This window comes from Colletotrichum fructicola, assembly GCF_000319635.2.
Source record: "Colletotrichum fructicola Nara gc5 chromosome Unknown KSG_Nara_v1_contig03, whole genome shotgun sequence".
In the NCBI taxonomy this organism is placed as follows: Eukaryota; Fungi; Ascomycota; class Sordariomycetes; order Glomerellales; family Glomerellaceae; genus Colletotrichum; species Colletotrichum fructicola.
In genome coordinates this window covers 5,710,093-5,730,134 of record NW_027094053.1, presented here as the reverse complement: position 1 = coordinate 5,730,134, position 20,042 = coordinate 5,710,093, and the positions used below count along the sequence as shown (strand labels likewise).

At 55.1% G+C, this 20,042-nt stretch overlaps 7 protein-coding genes across 7 annotated transcripts; 3 read left to right on the top strand and 4 right to left on the bottom strand.

The window, feature by feature from the left end:
- Nucleotides 1-3,343: 3,343 nt before the first annotated feature.
- On the bottom strand, nucleotides 3,344-3,713 carry CGGC5_v006429 (uncharacterized protein; the record flags this gene model as incomplete). Its single annotated transcript, XM_066151698.1, has 2 exons — nucleotides 3,344-3,474; nucleotides 3,575-3,713. 2 exons carry the CDS (start codon nucleotides 3,711-3,713, stop codon nucleotides 3,344-3,346), a joined length of 270 nt encoding a protein of 89 aa, XP_066009180.1.
- Nucleotides 3,714-3,732: 19 nt separating this feature from the next.
- On the bottom strand, nucleotides 3,733-5,414 carry FDH1 (S-(hydroxymethyl)glutathione dehydrogenase; the record flags this gene model as incomplete). The annotated part of the gene is made up of 5 exons (XM_032031169.2): nucleotides 3,733-3,784; nucleotides 3,897-4,110; nucleotides 4,167-4,943; nucleotides 5,103-5,232; nucleotides 5,394-5,414. 5 exons carry the CDS (start codon nucleotides 5,412-5,414, stop codon nucleotides 3,733-3,735), a joined length of 1,194 nt encoding a protein of 397 aa, XP_031889454.2.
- Nucleotides 5,415-7,357: 1,943 nt separating this feature from the next.
- On the top strand, nucleotides 7,358-10,722 carry NUP85 (Nucleoporin NUP85; the record flags this gene model as incomplete). The annotated part of the gene is made up of 2 exons (XM_032031168.1): nucleotides 7,358-9,763; nucleotides 9,814-10,722. 2 exons carry the CDS (start codon nucleotides 7,358-7,360, stop codon nucleotides 10,720-10,722), a joined length of 3,315 nt encoding a protein of 1,104 aa, XP_031889453.1.
- A 481-nt stretch (nucleotides 10,723-11,203) lies between these two features.
- yisB (Uncharacterized protein) lies at nucleotides 11,204-12,919 on the top strand (the record flags this gene model as incomplete). Its single annotated transcript, XM_032031166.1, has 1 exon — nucleotides 11,204-12,919. The coding sequence occupies one exon, from the start codon at nucleotides 11,204-11,206 to the stop codon at nucleotides 12,917-12,919; it is 1,716 nt and encodes a 571-aa protein (XP_031889246.1).
- Nucleotides 12,920-13,269: 350 nt separating this feature from the next.
- On the bottom strand, nucleotides 13,270-14,094 carry CGGC5_v006425 (putative glutamine amidotransferase-like protein; the record flags this gene model as incomplete). Its single annotated transcript, XM_032031165.1, has 1 exon — nucleotides 13,270-14,094. One exon carries the CDS (start codon nucleotides 14,092-14,094, stop codon nucleotides 13,270-13,272), a length of 825 nt encoding a protein of 274 aa, XP_031889247.1.
- A 573-nt stretch (nucleotides 14,095-14,667) lies between these two features.
- Nucleotides 14,668-15,863, bottom strand: CGGC5_v006424 (Galactose/lactose metabolism regulatory protein GAL80; the record flags this gene model as incomplete). The annotated part of the gene is made up of 2 exons (XM_032031164.1): nucleotides 14,668-15,203; nucleotides 15,266-15,863. 2 exons carry the CDS (start codon nucleotides 15,861-15,863, stop codon nucleotides 14,668-14,670), a joined length of 1,134 nt encoding a protein of 377 aa, XP_031889240.1.
- A 1,465-nt stretch (nucleotides 15,864-17,328) lies between these two features.
- On the top strand, nucleotides 17,329-18,294 carry CGGC5_v006423 (uncharacterized protein; the record flags this gene model as incomplete). The annotated part of the gene is made up of 4 exons (XM_032031163.1): nucleotides 17,329-17,553; nucleotides 17,612-17,740; nucleotides 17,796-17,899; nucleotides 17,955-18,294. The coding sequence occupies 4 exons, from the start codon at nucleotides 17,329-17,331 to the stop codon at nucleotides 18,292-18,294; spliced, it is 798 nt and encodes a 265-aa protein (XP_031889241.1).
- Between the last annotated feature and the right edge of the window lie 1,748 nt (nucleotides 18,295-20,042).

The window sequence follows — 20,042 nt, the reverse complement described above, 5'->3', positions numbered from 1 at the left end:
GCTAGTCCGCCAGCAGCCTAGTATTCGCCATCATCGCAGCCTCCACAAGCTATGGAGTGCATCGCGCTCCAAACACTGCGATGAACCGTCCCTCCCTCAGCAGCCACCACTTCCCGGGTACGCCTCACTTGTCTCGTCTGCTCTTTTACACTTCTTGACGGGCTGCAGTGACGTGCAAACAAAGGCTAGCATCAAGTCAAGCATAAGGCAAAGTTGCTTTTAATGGAAGGATTAAGCCTCCTGCGACCCCTTACCGGCCCGAAGTCATTGCTTGGGCGATGTCTGCAAGGAATAACCTCGTCCTCATCACCCAACTCCTGTGCAGTCCAAATCCCCTCGGGGCCTCCGCATTTGCCATGACCCGGGCACCTTTATTCCCGATCCTAAAAAGATTCCAGCGTTGACAATCCCATTGGGTCAATCCGCGACGACCGTCCCGTACTCGCGGTGTGAGTCTGCGACGACCCTCACCGAGAAGCTGGCCTCGCTGATGTGAGAGGGGGCCACCGCTGGACCGAGTTGTGCAGCCGCAGGGCTTTGGCATGACCAGTGTGCCACTCAGGCCTGCTGGTCGTGTCCTACACAAAATCCAGGCTCGGCTCCGGATGGTAAACGGCTTTCTAGACTTGCGCCTCCTTCTGCCGAACCGGTGCACCCACTGGCCTGATCTTCCCAAACTAAAAGTTGAGTTCTGACAGATGGGGGAAACGAAAACTGGCAGGTGCGGTATCAAACCAAACCAGCTGCAACTTCGCGAGAAGCGGTGCCGCCCAGACTAGCGCCGTGCGACCCGACCTCCTACCATATTGGATCTGACCTGCTGCAGCCACTGCATCCAGTTTCTTGGGAGCAGTATCACTGGCCGTCAACTAGAGTGTTGTGAGAGCCTCGACGATGTCCCCAGCCGGACAAGATACGGCGGATACAGCCCGCAAGTCAAGGACACTTACACGGCCGGGGTAGAACTGCGACTGAACATGCCGCCCGGCATTGTCTGTCTTCTTTCACTCCTTCAACGTCGTATCTTGTTCACGTACAGGGTGTCTGTGGCCACATCTCGTATGTCCTGGGCAAGCAACGGGATGAACAACTGAATATGAATAGCTGTTCCGGACTCGCGATCCTGGTACCGCTATCGACACTACCGCTACTAGTGCTGTCGTCGAACGTGGCAGGGCCCGCTCGTCTTATCTTATCATCCTTGAGGGGTAGACGTACATGGGTATTTTGAAGACGTTCACGAGACCAACAACTGGCAAGCTTGCGACGCCGAGTAATATTCGCCGACTCGCCCGGCGGTCGGAAGTCCAAGGCCGCTTTGCATTCTCCCTTTCCGCCTATTCGAATACGCCCAGCAGAAGCCGTCCAATACTTCTTAATCTACCCGCTGATCGGCATCTCGAACCGCCGACGAACAGAAATGTCCGGGGTCGACAGCAGGCACATGTGTTGGCATGTGGCTTGACCTTTCTGGCCTTTCTGTCTTCCTGGATCCCTCGCAACAATGGCGACTGAAACACCGAAGGCCATTCTAGTCTTCTTCCCGACAGATCCTTCCGCTCCATATCCCATCTCTCGGCACAATCAAGCAATCCTCGGTCTCTAAATATGGAGTTGTTGACATGTTTATTTACAGCACATGCCATGTTCAATGTCCAGCGTGGGGTATCGGCTTGTGTATCTGATCCAATTCCCCTCCGCCCCAACAAATGATCGATACAACGCTTTGGAGATTGCGAGTCTAGCGTTGATTGCCCATCAAAATTAGCTATTCAATGCGTGGCCGTCTCTCAATCCTGATTTCCGACAGTGGGGGAATCCCTACACCTTCGCACCGCCTCCCCAGTCGCAACATTTACCTGGCTATCTCTCTCCCTCCCACCCAAAATTAACCCGAGGCGCCGTATCCGTTTGCTGCCATGCGGACGATTGGACGTCGGACGGTGAAGGTTGACCGAGCCGAGACGCGGAAGCGAATATGTGATTTATTTCCCCACGGTTCATTCCATTTTCGCCAGCCCCAACAAGCCACAACGACAACACCCCTGAACCACATCGTCCGATTCCCCCAGCTTTTCCTGTCAAGGCCCCCTGCCAGCGAGCCAACGGAGAAGCAAGAAGAAAGGGACTGCACAGCAAACGCTGCAACCCCCTCCATTGATGTGAAGTATTACTAGCGCCTTTGGCTGTCTATATACAGGGGGTCTCTCGTCCTTCAGGTAGGAACACATCAGCCGCGATTGCAACTGTGATTGATGCCAATGGACACCTCTAGACCGCTGACCTCTCCGAGACAATGTAGGTTGCCATGTTAGCACACCACTTTCTGTCACTTTTTAAACAATGAACAATGGGTAGCGGCGTCCCTGTTTTTTTTTCTTGATGACGGTCACGTATCCGTATGCAGTCTGCGGGAAAGAGCGCCAGGGGACGTTTGCTTTTCTTTTTGTTTTCCCCCGTCTTAAACAATGTCTCAGCCAGCCTGCGGAAGGAGACAAAGAAGAGAGCAACACAGAAACCCGGGCAGGCTGCGGCCACCAAAAATTCTATTCAAGCAAACGGGAAGATTAAGCGCACTTGGCAGAATGCGATACGGCGTCCGCTGCAATGATGGAAGAAAGAAAAAGGGGAAACAGAGGATTCTCAGCTTGCATCCCGACACAACCCTCTCTCTCTCTCTCCCGCGTCGGGCTACGAGTAGCACAGCAGTCGACGGATGCTCGGGTATCCGCCGACGACCGGGCGGCCGGGGCGTAGTTTCTTGCTTGTTTGCTAGGTCCGGAGGGAGGGCGAGAGTGTGTGGTTGATCCGATGTTTTGACGGCTGGTTCATGGGATTTGCGCTCGAGCATGCTGAACTGTGTTTTTGGGATCAACAATGCCACTTCCAAAACTCCGCGACAAAGTCTATATCTGAGGCTCAATGGACGGGTTCTTTGGATTGTGGTGCTTGAGTTGCGGATGGGCGTGTTTCTCACGTGTCCCTGTGAGAAGAAGTTCATGCTTGGGATTGGGAAGAGGAGGGAAGAGGAAGAGGAGGGTTGTTCAATTTACATCAGCTGAAAAGTCACGGGGCGGGGCGTCAGCAGCGTTTCGATAGTTCCTGGAGTTCACGACATGCACCGGGAGGGGAGGCAAGGGCAGGGCATTTTTTCGGCTGGTATGTATCCGGGTCTGCGATCCCATGGACACGGAGCGGGAGTCTGCAGCAAGCTGAAAGCTGTGCGTCTCGCCTCCGCTGCAAGGAGTCGGTCACACTGCGCGATGAACATACACCACCACCCCCGAACGGGAAGGTGGTCTGGAAGGGATGGCGCGCCCGGCGCGCTGGGGCTTGAGTGACCTTAGGGGTATGGCGCCGGGATGAGCGGCGTGGTGTATCGGCGCCGGAAGTGAGAGTGATCTTCGGGTTTGCCGAATGCGGCCGGCGGCGGTTCTGGAACGTCACGGCTCCGGTGGATGGCGGAGGAGCCGACTGTCAAGGTTCACACATACACCTCACGCACGCATGCTGATCGTCTTGTCTCAGGTCCCTGCTTTTCTTCTTACGACACGTCGCTTTATTGCTATCGAACATTGCTGTGGTACGCCATTGCGTAGGGACAGGCTGAGCGGCAGAGCCTCCTCGTTGTCGTTGTCGTCGTCGTAGTCGTGGGCTTCGTCGCAGTCGTTCTTCGTCGTCATCGAGTCGTAGACCGTCGTCACCGTCACCATCTCACCCATCCGCCTGGCTTCACAATTTTGCATCCCGGGATTTCGCGACGAAAGATTTGATATCGTTTTCACTTTTTTTTGTTATTAAACTATCAGTAACTTTTTTTTCCTTATAATGAACACTGAATTGACACGAGAAAAATAACGTCGTGCAACCAGAGCCGTGTGTTCGTGGATGCTTACTTGCGCATGTCGACCACGGCTCTGATGCAGTCGCCCTGCTTCATCGTGTCGAAGGCCTCGTTCATCTCGCCGAGGGTCTTGCGGTGGGTGATGAACTCGTCGACCTTGAGGTCGCCCTTGATGTAGTCCTGGACGAGGCCGGGCAGCTGGGTGCGGCCCTTGACGCCGCCGAAGGCACAACCCCTCCAGACGCGGCCGGTGACGAGCTGGAATGCTGTGGACGGGTGTTAGTATCATGATCCACGAGGGGAAGAGAGGCAGTAAACTTACGTCTGGTGGAGATCTCCTGGCCGGCGGCAGCAACACCGATGACGATGCTCTGTCCCCATCCCTTGTGGCAGGCCTCGAGGGCAGCACGCATGACGCCGACGTTACCGGTGCAGTCAAAGGTGTAGTCGCAGCCGCCGTCGGTCATCTCGACGAGCTTGTCGACGATGGAGGTGCCCTTGGGCAGCTCGGTGGGGTTGACGAAGTCGGTGGCACCGAACTTGCGGGACCACTCCTCCTTGCTGGGGTTGACGTCGACGACGATGATCTTGGCGGCCTTGTTGACGACGGCACCCTGGACGACGGACAGACCGACACAGCCGGCGCCGAAGACAGCGATGTTGTCGCCCTCCTGGACGTTGGCGGTGATGCGCGCGGCGCCGTAGCCGGTGGTGATGCCGCAGCCGAGCAGGCAGGTGCGGTCCATGGGGGCGTCCTGCTGGACGGCGACGACGGAGATGTCGGCGACGACGGTGTACTGGGAGAAGGTGGAGGTGCCCATGAAGTGCAGGAGGTCCTTGCCCTTGCACTTGAAGCGCGAGGTGCCGTCGGGCATAACGCCCTTGCCCTGGGTTGCGCGGATCTTGCCGCAGAGGTTGGTCTTGCCGGACTTGCAGAACTTGCACTCCTTGCACTCGGGGGTGTAGAGGGCGACGACGTGGTCGCCGGGCTTCACGTTGGTGACGCCCTCGCCGACGGACTCGACGATGCCGGCGCCCTCGTGGCCGAGGACGATGGGGAAGGCGCCCTCGGGGTCCTTGCCGGAGAGGGTGTAGGCATCTGTGTGTGTGTATATATGTTAGGTCTCTGAGGTCTTGCTGGTGGTGTTCGATCGAGGGGGCTTCCGGGAGCTATGCCGGGAGCTGGAAATGCGGTCTCGGAAGCTAATCCGAAGCTCCTGCGTGACGATGTGAGGGGTTTATATCGGGACTGACTGACCTGTGTGGCAGACACCGGTGTAGTAGATCTCGATACGGACCTCGTGGGCCTTGGGAGGGGCGACTTCGATGTCCTCGATGCTCAAGGGCTTACCGGCCTCCCAGGCGACGGCAGCCTTGCAAGTGATGGTCTGTTTGGGAGATCATTGGGTCAGCGGAGAGCTCGGAAGACGTTCAATGGCGGGCGGGTTGGCGGAAAAAGACGACGAGTCGTAGCTAAGCTACCCCGCAATGTGAAGCAGCAGCAGCACCGTCGAGTGGCAGGGAACATGACGGTAAAGATTGGACATACCTTTCCTGCAGTGGCAGACATGATGGGTGTTTTTTTTTGATGAAGGGAGGGTCGATGAGAACCTTGATGGAAGAAGAATCACGCACTAAGCTTTGCTTTACTGGGCAGGGTCAGGTATTTATTTCAAGAAGGAGGGGGGAAATGGATCTCGAGATGCAGATACCACACACACACACCCGCACACCCAAGACCCAGACGAACTGCCGCTTGGCTCTGGCTGGGCGTGCAAATGGATCTCCAAACCCCACCCCGCTCTATGCTTTTTTCCCCTCCTTCACAAGAGAAAGCACTGGACGCGCCGTGGACGGGGAGCTCGGGGGTTCGGGGAGGGGGATACGCAACTCAGATGGCGACTACTTTGAAAAGCGGGGCTTAAAACAGCCCGTCATCGAGTGCTGGTAAAACAGAGTTGATGCCAGCCGCGACTCTCGGTACAGCTGTGAGCCATTGGAAGCACCGCACCCGCTGCGAGTGCAGAATTACCCCAAACCAGTACGTCATTGGCCGGGCTGGGCTCTTGCTCTTCCTTCCTCGCCCTCAGTTAGCGGAAGCGAATAAACCCCGGAATTCAATGTTATTCGCTGTTCAATGTCATCTGTGTTCTAGGCAAGCGCACGGCAGACCAACCGGCCAGCCAGCCGGGCAACCCCTCCTCCACCCGTCCGGCGTCTCTTCGTTGTTCATGGCTTGCTGCACATTTGATACTTGTCTGCAGGAGGGGCCGCCAAAAGTTTAAGCCGTCGGGGTTAGGCCTTTGAGGTGCCATTTGAGTCCCCGTTCAGGCATAGTCCGTCGGCGATTGTTACGAGAAGCCAAGCCGCTGCCGCTCGCGATGCCCTTCCGTTTCGCCAAGGAGGAAAGGACAAGCACGAGGCCCGGAGAGTGTGTGTCGAGTAAGAGCTGGAGGAGTCACGGAGCACAGCCGCTGACCAAGACAATCCGACATATGTCCGGGCCTGGACCGCCGAGGGGAGTCTGTTACCTACAGGCTACGGAGTTGTGCTTCCCTATGCTGAAATTGCCAGCCGTATCCTGCCTGCTTGGGTAGCTCTATCCTATCTTATCTCAAGGTCGGACGGTGACCCGACGCCGAAGCCGGCCGTGAAATGCTGGAGCCGGCGTTAGGTAAGAAGCCCGCAGAGCAATGATAAGACGGGATCGTTGTCCGGATACCGACCTCCGTTGCAGATCATTGATGCTGTGAGATAATAAGAAAGAACCTTTGACTACCTGCTACATCAAAATCCAGAATACACCAAAATCCAGAATACACCAAAAGTCAGAATGCATCACAAATACAGCACAAGTATCCGGGAGAAAGAAATCATGCCACATTACCCCGCAAACGCAGTGCTGTGTTGATGCAGCCAAGCAGCCATCACCATGTCATCATATCTTCATAGTGTGGAGGGAACGTCTGAACTCTGCTGTGCCGAAACTTCCAAAAATACGACCCCGACTTTCTGTAGTGGAAAGCTGAAATTGGGGGAGTGCATGGAGTTTGGATACATCGCCTTAGCAATGTGCCACACCTCTTGTCGGGAGTCGGAAGCGTGTGTGTGAGGTGAGGTGGGATGGGGAAGCTCTCGGTTTTTAGCGTCTGTTACGTACTTTTAGCGGCCAGCTCCCCAGCTGAGAGCTCCTTGCAAGAAAACTGGCAACCGGCCGGCCAAAGTGGGGCTTCTGGTGCGGCTTCCTCCGCGTTGACCAGGCGAGCATCGCGAACCTCCAAAATTTATCCAGCAAGCGCGTCCAGCCAAACATCGCAGAGCTTGCTGCCCAGCCTTGCTCATCCACCACGATACGCGCGCCCATCCCAACCCCGACAAGCTCGTCAATCCCGACGAACGCGACACGATCAATTGCCTCGCTTGCTGACACGAACGAAAATCTCCTTGCATTTGCACACCGCCCGCGAAACGAGACGCAGCCGGGTGACCTGAGGTCGCCCGCATTCAGTCGCCATGCCCAACAAGTTCAGCTTCAACGACGACTGGAGCAGCTCGCCGCCATCCACCCCTGGCCAGAACACAGGCAAGGGATCGGCTTATCCCTTTGGCGATAACCCGTCGACAACACCCGCAGGTCCTCCACCGTCTTCTCAGGCGTCATTCACACCTGCCGGCGCACCGTCTGCATCCTACCTCGGGAGCTCCTTGTTGGGAGCTAGCACTAATCAGAAATCGTTCAACTTTGGCGGCGCGAGCACCTCAGGTCCTACGAAAAACCTCTTTGGGCTCAGCAATGCCACGTCCCAGAACCCTTTCTCGCAGAAGCCGTTGGGCCAGTCAATCCACCAGAGCTCCAAGCACGTCAGACAGCCCTCGGGACTGAGCAAGGAGTATGGCGCCGCAGAGCGCGACGTAACATACGACAACCGCACCGGCCGGTACATGATTCCCGACGACTCGGAGGAGGAAGAGGAGGATGAAGAGGAGTACGACGAGCGTGAGGAAGCCGATGCTGAGATGGAGCGATACCTCGAAGCCGATATCGATGAGGAGGATGCTGATGGCGAAGCAGAGGACGAAGAATATGCCGAGGACGACGATGACATGTTTCTGAATATGCGCCACAGCACGCGCCACGACGACGAGCCTGTCTACTCCGACGATGGTGTGGATGGCGGTAACGGGGAGGAGTCGGACCTCTTGCTTCTGGCAACACCGGCGGCGACGGAGCGTATGCGCAAGGAAGCTGAAGATATCTTCCGTGCCTCATCTATGCGTCGCTCTTCAGCCTCCAGACGGAAGGACTTCAAGTACGCGTCCATTGCAAAGGATCTATACAACCAGATGGGTATGACGGTGATCACGGAGTCGCCCGAGGTTGTTTTGAAGACGGAGGACTTGGTGAACCAACTTTACGACGAGGGAATTGGTGCGCAAGAGGACCCGGACAAGCTGGATGGTTCTTTGGCGACGATTGTGTACCCGTTGGTTGAGCTCTGGGACGACTTCTCCGAGACGCTGCCCATGCCTGAAGGAGAGCACGTCGCTGAGATTGGACCTGGACCTGACGCTGAGCCCTTCCACAAGGCCGCCTACGTCGCCAGGCTGGTCCTCCAGATGCATCACACCCGCTTTGCCGAGGGCCCCGGTGAGGTCAAGGCGCCACCTCTGCCCCAAGTCCTCTTCAACTGGATCGAGGACAACCACAACCTCTACCCTGATCAGTTCAATATTGTGATGCGTCACAGGCCAAGCCCCGCCAGCCACAGCCTCTTCTGGCCTACACTACGAAGCGCACTCATCCGCGGCAATGTTAACCTTGCTTCCCAGTTGCTGAGGAATGCCGGATGGGAGTCTGTCAGGAAGGGAACTCGCGCAGAACTGGCGTACAGCGGCAAGGCCTTGGACAACTTGCAGCGTGCTGTCGGCATAACATGCGAGGCACTCGACATGTGCCCAGGGAGCAAGGGCAACTGGGACCTCTTCAGCAGTGACTGGACGCTGTATCGTATCCAAGCTAAGGGCTCACTGGACAAACTGCAGCGGTTCGCAGAGGGCAAAGATAAGGGCTTGTATGGCGGCGACAGCGACGACAGCTCATACGGCCCTGGCCGCACATCTCTGGCTCGCCTAGCCCGGAAAGCCGAGGGACAGGTTCCTTGGGATATCTACGAACACCTCCAGACCATTTACCAGATCATCATGGGCACTCCTGATGCCATTCTCGAGACGGCGCAAGATTGGTGCGAGGCAACGATTGGTCTTTTCGGATGGTGGGAAGAGGGACGTGGACAACAGAAGAGCCTGCGCATGTCTCGATCGCAGGGACTGCGTCTGCCAGCTGTCTCATCTGGCCCAGAGAGCTATTTCGAGCGCTTGTCGCTTTCTTTCCACACTGCGATCGAGTCGGATTTCCACATCAACGCAATGAACCCTGTCGAGGTGGCCATTGCCTCCGCTTTCGAGTCGAACTTTGCCGCGGTAATTGGCATCTTGCGAGCATGGTCTTTGCCCATTGCTTCTTCCGTGGCGGAGCTTGCATCTCTCGGACAGTGGCTTCCCAAGCCCGAGCCGCCCAACTTGATTACTATGGACAGCTTGGACATGGAGGATCTCGACATCCTTGGAGTTAGCCCTCAGGGGGCTGATGAGGTGGAGGGCATCAAGGACACGACGCTCACGCATTACGCACGAGAATTGGCCGGAATTGACCAATTATCTGAGACTCGCAGTGGCTGGGAGATGGCGATCCAAGTGCTGGGTCGCATGGACTCGGCCGCCAAGTCTGAGGAGATGGTGGGCGAGTTGCTTGGTGATATTCTGCAAACCATCGACCGTGATTCGGGCGTCACTGTGGATAAGATCTGGAGGATTTTGAATGATCTCGGCATGATCAATTACGCCGAGCGGACCGCGGAGGTATGGTGACTTCCTTTGAGGAGAGTGACAAGTCAGCTAACAAATTACAGACGTATGCAGACATCCTGGGAGAAGAATCTCACAGATATGGAGAGGCATTGTGGTACTACGCCCTTGCCCACAGACCAGGCAAGGTGCGCGAAGTGCTCAACCTGCTAATGTCATACTCTCTTCTACACTCTACGGTTTATCCTCCTGCGAACGACCTGGACGACCACCTTCACAAGCTTCTGAACGAGCGATCGCAAACTCTCGAGCAATATGCCAAACAGGACCTCGAAGCGGCACAACTTCTCGGCCGCATGCTCAGTGGTTACGCTACGCTTAGAAAGTACTACGAGATCCGGGATACCGACGGACTAGCAAGCATGTCGGCACACAAATCTAGTTCTCTTCGCAAGCAGGCCGCGTCCGCTCTAATTGCTGTTGTCGCCAGCTCCGATGACAACATCCGCGGCGGCCTATATGATGAGACGCGTGATGCCGTTGTCAGCGAGGACTTCATTCTTGCGCTGCTCGGCGAGGCTCTTCCATTCGTCAACCAGAGCCCTGCAGTCATCACGTTAGACCAAATGGACATCCTTCTCAAGGCGATTGAGGACATCCAGACGGTCAATTCAACAATATTCAATGCCGCAGACGAGTTCTTCAAGCTCGTTTTAGCTTCGGCTCAAGGTCTGAAGGGCTCTACGCCAGCGGACCTCATGCGCAAGAGCACCGGCTCCCTCAGCGGAAGCTACATGCTGAGCGGCAGCTCCATGCTCGCCAGCCAGCTGAACCGCTCCATCAGCGGCAGCGCCGGTCTCTCACGCGCTAACACCAAGCGTGGCTGGGATTGGAGAACAGGCTTGACGGCAAACGCATCGGCGGAGGATGTGCTTCGAGTCCTGAGGCTGGGCTTGTCGCGAGATCTGGCAACGTTGTGGCTGGCAGACGCTGATAACACGCCATTGTACTAGGACCGCATTGGACGTGTCGCGGGTGTCAAGCGCAAGCGCGGCAGTACGGTGGAGGAAGATGGAACGGGACGGAGTTTTTAAAGTAGGCATGGGCATTACAAAAGAAATTCAGATGTATAATACCTTGGCTTCATCCAGAGAGAGAGGCCTTGTCGGTGTTGGTTTTACTGTCTTATGTCGTTAAATGAGACCACAAACTGATGATAACATTCGTACAATACTGAACTTGTGAATGACAGCTGGTGTTTCTCCTTCTCCCTGAGGCTCCTGTTGGATTGAAAACCCGTGGATCTTAAGAAGCAACGGGGAACTGTCGCTCCCGAACGGTCGCGTGGGTCCATGCTTTCTTTTTTTTCAAACAACCAACGAAAATCAACACTCTCATCTCCCATCAACACACTTCCAATTCGCCTCCATTGGGTTCATTTCTTCCTCCTCGATCCTCAACAACTCATATTGAGATGCCAACCGTTATAAAACGATGATGAGAGTACCGACCAGAGCTGCCCGTCTCATTGGGACCGTGGAATATGGGCGGTCGTTCCCGTCGACGGGAGTCCTGCGAGCGCTTCCATGGAGCAGCAAACGCGTCTGTGTCGGACCACTGGCAATCATTTCGAATTTTCACCGTTATTACGCTGTTGATACGTCTGAGTCTTCCAAGGAGGAGTTTTCCGAGGCCGCGGCGGCAGAGAATGAGCGTGGCGGGGATGAGGCCCGTGAGGAAGACTTTCAGCCATCGAACGAGATCGATGACCGCTGGGAGCCCTATCGCCGGAATAGAATCAGCCTTCGCCGCCGCTCGCAGGCGGTACGAGCGGTTCACGCGGAGCTGGATCGAATGGAGAGGGGTCACTCGAGAGTTGCTCACAAGACGCGCCCGGATGTGCGTCTGAATTCGAGGAGAGGGCTCGGAAGTAGGGGAGCTCCCGATTTTATTCGGCCTTTTATCGAGCGCAGCAGGAGGAAACGAGACGAAAAGGAGCAGGGGGAAAGGGAGCGTCATGAGAAGGTGCGCCATGAGAAGGAGCGAAACCAAAACCAGCCCGTCGTCATCACCATCAACGCTCAACCGGGGCACAGTGTATCTGTGCATGCGACAGTGACCCCCTGCTCATACACAATTTCAAGGGCGGACACACCGCCAGAAAATGGACCTGAACGCCCGAGATGGCGGGCCTCTTCACATGACGAGGATGTTCACGTGGCTAGCGAAGATGGATCTGTTGCGCCATCAGCACCGGAGGCGTCTGTCTCGCCTTCAGTCTCGTCGGAAGAAAAAGTACGACCGCCGGTGGAAAATCTGGGCACGAGAGACGAGGCGAGTGAGGCCAACGAACGTGATGAAGAAGAACAAGTCAGGGGTGAGCCGGGAGTATGCTCTCTCTGCGATCGCGAGTCGTATCAGATGACCAAGCACCACCTCGTTCCCAAATCGGAAAAGGAAAATGCAATAATCAAGCGTGGGCGGAGGAAGGATGAAACGATCCCCGTCTGCAGGCCCTGTCATGAGATGGTGCACTCAAAGCTCACGAATTTGCAGATGGCGCGGGGGATCAACACGCAGCGTGCCCTTCGGAGGTCACGAAGCCTGGAAGCCTGGTTCGAGCACAGACGGAAGCAGGGTCTTTCGTCAGATATGGAGGTCGACGTTGAGAGTAAAGACAAACCGAAGCGACCATCAAAGCAGGATGCTAAGAAGGATGCTGTTCGTAGGATACTGTTGACGATCAGGGCGGCACAGTTGGATCCTTTGAGCGGCTGGCCCGGATCGCATGCACTCCAGGCCATCTGCTCGCTCGTTCGCGCGATTATGTCGTATGAACGCGCATCGGTGCGGCTGACGAAATCGGGAACAAGCGAGATGCCTCCACCGCCCCATTGGGTGGACGAAGGCTATATCAAGAAGCAGATTCAGACAGAGCCAGAGCTAAGATTGTGGTTTGAACAAATCGTTTCCACCGAGAAAAAGAACCAAAAGTCGAACGTGAATCCTCAGCCGGTTAAGAATCCTAAACAGATTAAGGTTTCTAAGCTGGCCAAGGATCTCAAGGAGGTTGAGGATCTTGAGAAGATAGAAGATCCTAAGGACGTCGAGGATTCTCAGGAGACCGAGGACTCTAAGGATGTCGGGTACCAAAACCCGGCCCAGGAGACTGACACTACACAGCTTCGTTCGCCGCCGAAGTATCCTTAACCGGGATGGCAGCGTTGCAGCCACCATGGTCCTACTCTACGCAAGGAGACTTCACCTCCAGGCTTCAGGGCAGCCCCGTGCATATCGGCCAATCTACCTTCCAGGAGCCGCCATTCAGCAAGCAGCAAGAACTGGGGCATTGAGCGAGACCATTGATCAAATGCAACGGGGCACCCGATTTCGACTTCAAGTTTGCGAAATTGGGAGATAAGAAGCAACTGCAATCTAGAAAATAAACCGGCCCGTGTATAAAACGCATTAGATACACTTGGGTATTCTACGTCCGCTACGGAATATGACGACACCCGTGCCGTGACCAACCCCTCCAGACCGAACCTATCTCGTCTAATCTATGAAATGCCCAACAAGAACCTCAAAACCCACTCCGCGGCAACGCCCGCGTCGTCCTGCCTCCTCGTGCCCTCGAACGCCTTCTCCAGAAACTCTGGCGAGAAGCCCTTCTCCGGCGTGTAGAAGTGCTTGATCGTCTCCTCCATCATGACCTGGTCGCCCTCGAAGTGCGGCTGGATGGTGAGCACGCGCGAGGGCTTGTACAGGCCCTGGACGGCGCACTGCGCGCTGCCGCCGATGTTGAGCCACGAGCCCGGCAGCGTCGCGGGAAGGGCGACGTGGTCGCCGTGGCACATCTGCAGCCTGAGCCCGCGGACGTCCTTTTGCTGCTCGTCGTTGACCGCGGCGAGGCCGCGTAGGCAGGGGTACTCGGCGACCAGCCGCGGGTGGAGGGCGATGGTCTGGACGCCGAACTCGTAGCCGGCGGGGTCCTTCTCGACGACGGCGCCGTGCGGGCCGAGGAGGACCTGGCCGATGAGCTGGTGGCCGAAGCAGGTGCCGAAGATGCGGACGCTTGGGTGGTTGGCGTAGACGTCGGCGATGAAGGCGGCGAGGCGGACGACCCAGGGGTGGGTGTCGTAGGCGGCGGCGATGGAGCCGGTGATGAGGATGGCGGAGACGGCGGCCGGGTCTGGGTAGGCGTCCTCGAGGACGTTGTGGGTCGTGAAGGTCGGGACGGGGAGGGAGGCGGCGGTCGCGGCGGCTGTGAGGTGGTGGATATAGGCGGCGCTGTAGTATTTGCCGTGGGAGTGTTGGATGGAGGGGACTGTGGTGTCTGTGTCTAGGATTGCGATCACGGGGGGTGTGGGTGTTGGTTCGGGCATTGTGAGGGGGTGGGTGATGGGTTTGGGTTTTGGTGGTTGATGAGGAGGTGTGAGGTTGGGTGTAAGTTGCGGCTCACTTGGATGGCTTCTGGATGAGACGAGAATGAAGAGTCGTGAGACGGAGAAAGACGCTTGAGAACCCCGTCTTGCTTGGTGTCGTTCACTAATTGATGTTGTATCGTCCAATGAGCATTAACCAAAATGAAAGACAGTGTAACACCCGCATGAAATTTGAGACTTTGTCGAGTGCGGTTGGAGGGAGTCCATCTCGGGTGTCATGCCGAGTCAGATTTCGGAGGGAATTTGTCACGATCTCCGGGCTTCGGCATGCAACGCCGGCATCGGCACTGGCGCCGAGGGTGGATCCACCGGCATGGACCGGGTCTTGAGGAGCCGGCTTATGGTGCGGAACCTGTGATCTGCGGTGAATTCTTGGAGAGACTCAGATTGGAACAATAATTTTATGTATTCTGTCGAACTTAATGGTTTTGTCGAATATTGAACCTATCCTCAGTAGTGGGTGGAGTTTACTGCTAACGACATGATTGATATAGAACCAATGTAATGCCTGCCCTAAACCTCCAAGCTTGACTTCTTCAGAATCACATCCAGCAGCTTATGATTGCGCAACCCCGCCTCAAAGTCAGCGTACAATTCCTTCTTCCCCTTGGCAAACGCATCCAGGACCAAAGCCGTGTTCACAGCCCGCTGCCCAACATCGGCCGCAACCCCAAGATCCGCAGCGAGGTCCACGTCCCGCGTCTCCCCGCCAAAGACCTTGACCTTGATCTTCCGGTTGGGGAAATAGCCCTGCCAGCTGCTCGAGGGCGAGGTGATTTCGACCTCGCCTCTGGAGCCGGAGATGATCCAGCGGATGCCGACGTCGTCAATGGAGGCCTGCGTCGTGCGGAAGTGGACGGTGGCCAGGGCGCCGCTCTGCAGGCTGCCCTGGACGAGGATGTGGTCCGGGGCGGTCTTGGGATGTGAGGGGATGGCGATTGCGGTTCGGTCTGCGGTATAGATTGGCACTTGGTCGTTGTCTGTTTTGAGGATCGAGCTGAGGCTTGAGTTGTTGAAGGGGCCGAGGATATGGGTGAAGGAGTCTATGACTACGGAAAACTGTTAGGAAACCCCGTGTCTGTATATGTAAGATTGGTAGAATATTACTTACAATGTCCAAAGACTATGTGGAAAGCGCCCGCTCCGCCTTTGATGTCGAGAAACTGCTCTGTCCCCTCGATCCAGAACTGAGGAGGCAGAGCGGGAAGAGTGCCGATGACGGTGGTGTTCTTGACGTCTCCGATCTCTCCACTATTGATGATCTCCTTCAACTTGATCATAGAAGGATCAGCGCGGGCCTGCAGGCCAACAATGGTCCTCAGTCCATTCGTCTTGACCAGCTTTACCATCTTCTCTGCTTCCGCAGCTGAATGACCCAGGGGCCACTCGACGAAGACCTGCTTCTTCTTCTGCAAAGCGGGGAGGGCAAGTTTGAGGTGGTGGGTTACGACGATGCTGACGATGACGAGGTCGACATCCGGGTCGCTGGCCAGGTCCTGAGGGTCACCGTAGGCTTTGGTGGTTTCTGGGAGGTTGTGAAACTGGATGGAGCGACGGGCGGCCTCGGTTGAGGTGTTGCAGAGGGCCACTATGGTGTACTCGGGGGAGTTTTGAATGGAAGGGAGGAAGGATGCTGAGGCCCAGGTGCCGGGGGCGTATGAAGGGGCTTTGGCTGAGAGGCCGATTATGCCGACGCGGATTGGAGACATGGTTGATGATATAAGTAATGACTTCCTTTTAGCAATGTTGAGAATGACCTCAAAGCTGTGTGAAAATCTGAGAGCGAGACTTGGGTAGGCTGTTTTATATCATTTGACGGGAGGGTGTCAAGATACCATCAAAGAGTGTAAGTGCCTGGAAGTGCCGAACATCCGTGTCAACTCCGCAAAGCTGAATCCTAGCCAACCCGATGGAACTCCTGCACAACAGATAATCAAGATACCTACTTACAGCACACTCGTCGACAGTCTGTAGAAGATAATGCCCCCATGGCATGACGCTTGTGGCGTCTCTCTTGCGAGCTCCGGAGTTGGGCGAGATGACGGCCTCTGATTGGCTGCAACTCCGCTGAAAGCAGCCAACAGCTACATCTGTCTCTCAGCGCCCTTTTGAAACGCAGATCGGAATGCGTGAGATGTGACAAGATCATCAATTATTGGTTTGGACCTCGGAAAATCCAAGCCATCTCTGTCAAGGTTTGGAAGAAGTGCAGGCCCCCGTCCGGAGTTCAGTGGGTCCTTCCTTACCGGCGCCGGCGCCGTGAAAAGGATGGTCGCTGATTGGTCGGAACTCCGCGGCGTGCTGACACCACGGCTCCATTGTTAGCCCCCTTTCTTTGACTTGCACCTCCTAGGCAGCAGTATTGTCGATGCCAAAACGCGATGCCAATTCCTCGGCGAGATTGGTCTCACCAAGGTAGTCTGCAACTCGGCAAGAATGTCTAGTCGCAAGAAGTCCTGCGTTCCCTGTCGAACTAGCAAGGCGAGATGCTCGCTGGATGCACCTTGTCGACGATGTGGCGAACGAGGGTTGGCCTGCAAGTACGACCAACTTCCAAGGCGAACGGCAGCTAGATATCTGCGACCAGCTGCAACGTCTCTTGAAAGTGGCGGCCTCGGAGATTTGAACCAATCGGTTCACTTTGCCCAGCCTGTAGCGCCCAGAACAGGCGGTAGGCCAAGTAGAGGGACTGCTGGGCCATGGTCTGAAGCAGCAATAGACAAGGTCAACTCGGCTTCTTCGGCCCTTGACATTAGTCTAGGATCTGACCAAAGCGTACATCCATGGATGAACTGGGAGAGTTTACAACCGCCGTTAAATCTCCAATCATCTTTGGGATGTGAGCTCAATTTCCTGAACCAGGCCATTGAGGGTACATCCAACTCGCCTTTCAGGATTCATACGATTCTTCCAAGCCCGGCAATGCCCTACAGAACAAATTCGCTCTCATGGCTGGAGGATCAACATTCGAATGAGATGGAACCCCAGAGGGCTCTGATCCCCATTCAAAGCCCTACCTCGCCCAGAAGCAGACGGCTCGTCCCGACCCAAACGCCACCCACAACTCTACCGCGATACTATGACGAGGCACCACTTAGACCCAGAATAAGAAAGCCTGCATCAACGGCCTTCACCGCAAAAGTACTTCTCGGCCAGCTTCTCTCATATCCCGCGATGATGGCCAGAGGCGGCCGCCTGCCGCCGTTTGTCTTCCCTCAGTGTGCAATTGATGGAGTTGTATCGCCAGCTGAGTGCAGTGCTCAGGGGTATCATCAGTGTTTGCCCGAAGTTCTGGCCATCTGCTGTAGTCTGGTACAGGCCTACGAGGCGAGGACCCCTGGAAGCGTGGCCTTCGTGTGGAAGAGCATTTATAAGGAGGTTGGCAGGATTAGAGAAGAGGTAAGACCGAAGCTCATGATTTTAGAAGCACTCCTGACTGAGAAATTCTGGGTGATAGTACGATTCCTTCAGTCGTGAAGAACTCGTATCAGCTGGGCAAGCTATGACGATATACGTGCTGTTGCAAGTGAAGGACCAAGATTCCATACCACACAACGATATTGACTTCCTGATATCAACCCCTGTCGTGAGAGGCCCGCGTTTCCTGGAGTTAGACTATGCATGCTGATGTATGAGAGCAGCTCTTGGCAAGAAAGCTTTATTTTCAGATGGATTACACCTCCAACTTCATCAATGGCGCTAGCCTTGATCGGCGAGAATGGGCTCTGAGGGAGAGTGTTCGGAGGTTCGTCGTAGATCTATCCTCATAGATGCATGTTGCTAACTGCAGGCTGCCACAGAAACGTCTGTCTGAACTTTGGGTTTGAGCTGCTCGTCGACGCAGACTTCAGCGGAGGGAAGGCAGCTACCTGTGGTTATGACAAGGTGGCGGTCCCGACAGGAAGGTATCTGTGGGAGCCTGTGTCAAATGTCGAGTGGTCTGCGCGCTACAAGAAGATGGAAGCAGAAATTCGGAAGAAGCCTTTGAGTATCCAAGATCTGCGACGGGTGAGACGTGCTACGGGAAACGGGACTGGGACCGAGGTGGAGGAGGGGGAGATGACATCTCGTGTGTCCGACTGGTGTGATGGGTTAGATGAGTTTGGGATGTTGGTGTGGATGGCGGTGATAATGGAGTGAATTGGATGCAGCGCTGCCTTTAAGTCTCTACGTTGGGAGAAGACGCGGGGTACGCCGATAGACCAATGTGTATTGTGAATGTCGAAAGTCTTCGAAATGACTTTACCATCAAGTCTAAACACACAAGCCGGTAGTTGGTCACTATTTCGATTTGATTATGTAACCTTTGGCAGAAGATTATGCTGCTATTAATTGTCCTGATTGCCATTTTGATGATATCGAATCGGCATGCAAATATCACCAGCCGTCCACCGTAGTGGGGGCTGTGCATGTTAGCTGCATGGTTACGTTGCGCCGCCTGGGTGGCTTGCAGGTGATAACCATAGTACAGCTTCTTAAGTGGTCAGCATGCTGAGGGAACTCTCCTCACTTCAGTCACCCTTCCCCTCATAAACGTCCAAATTCCATCGTCAAGTTCAAAGTTTAGCCTGACCTCTTCATTCGACCATCTCTAACATCATAGACTGTTCGACCACGACGGCGCAAACATTACATGGCTTTCCCATGTCTATGAACGTCGCAGATGCAGGAAACGTACAGAAAATTTCCAACCATGAAAAGACAGAAACGTCAATACGAAGACCTGGTACTTCTTCGGCATCTCCAATTTTGGGGGCTAGACCCTCTCGCGGGGCTCTGAGATACTGGCCCCTAAGACAAGAGAAGCGGGAGATTAGACTTCTAATTGTCGATCCCATGGATATTGCCGTCAATACCGTTCATGCGTCTATGGAAATCGTGTCCTTGGATGACCAACCTGAATACGATGCGTTGTCTTATGTTTGGGCTTCTTCATCACCGCCCCGGGGAGAGCGCGGAAAGCTCTATGTCGATGGCCACATTCTCGACGTAACTCAAACGCTATTACAAGCCCTTCGGTCCATTGGAAGCTATCAAAAGACCCTTTCACGGCGCATTTGGGTCGATGCTGTCTGCATCAACCAGCAAGATCACCGGGAAAAGTCTTGGCAGATATTGTTGATGGCCAGCATCTACAGGCTCGCCTCCACGACATATATATTCACGGACGATAATCTTCAAGGCATCCGAGCTGCATCAAAACTTGATGCCCGAAAGTTCCGAGCAGATATCAACCACTTCAAGAGGACTGCTGGCGACCAGAATGCAGACAGACCTCAGCCCGAATTGAAGCAAGACAACATTCATGTTGCTATTTGGCGCGACAGCTCTCAAACATCGCGAAACTGGAGGGCTATTAAGTTGCTTCTCAGTCACCCTTGGTGGGGGCGAAGATGGGTGATACAAGAAGCCTTCTTCTCCAGAAACCCAGTTCTCATTTGCGGTTCAGCTTCAGACTTAATACCGTTGGACAAGATCGCCCAAATAGCTGTCTGGTACCAGAAGGTTGCCTCATCAGCCCATAAAATGCCCGAGTTTATTCAAACGCTTTTCGACTCGTGCCCTTTCTATCCGCTCCTCAGGGAGTGGAAATCATATCGAACAGACCCTGACGTCCATAGGGCTCCTCTTCCAAGATGGATGACACTAGCAAAGGACTTCAAACAGAGTCTATCCAGAGACATGGTCTTTGGTCTGTTGTCATTGGCATCACCTGAAGACCAGCTAAGGATCAAGCCCGACTACTACCGTTCAGACAAAACTGTGTTCACGTCCATTTTTGCGTATCTAACGAAAACTTACGGCATAAACCCGGTACGATTTAGATCATTAGAGTTTAAGAAGCCTCTTCCTTCATGGTGTGGTATTTGGGGACCGAGGTATCAAGC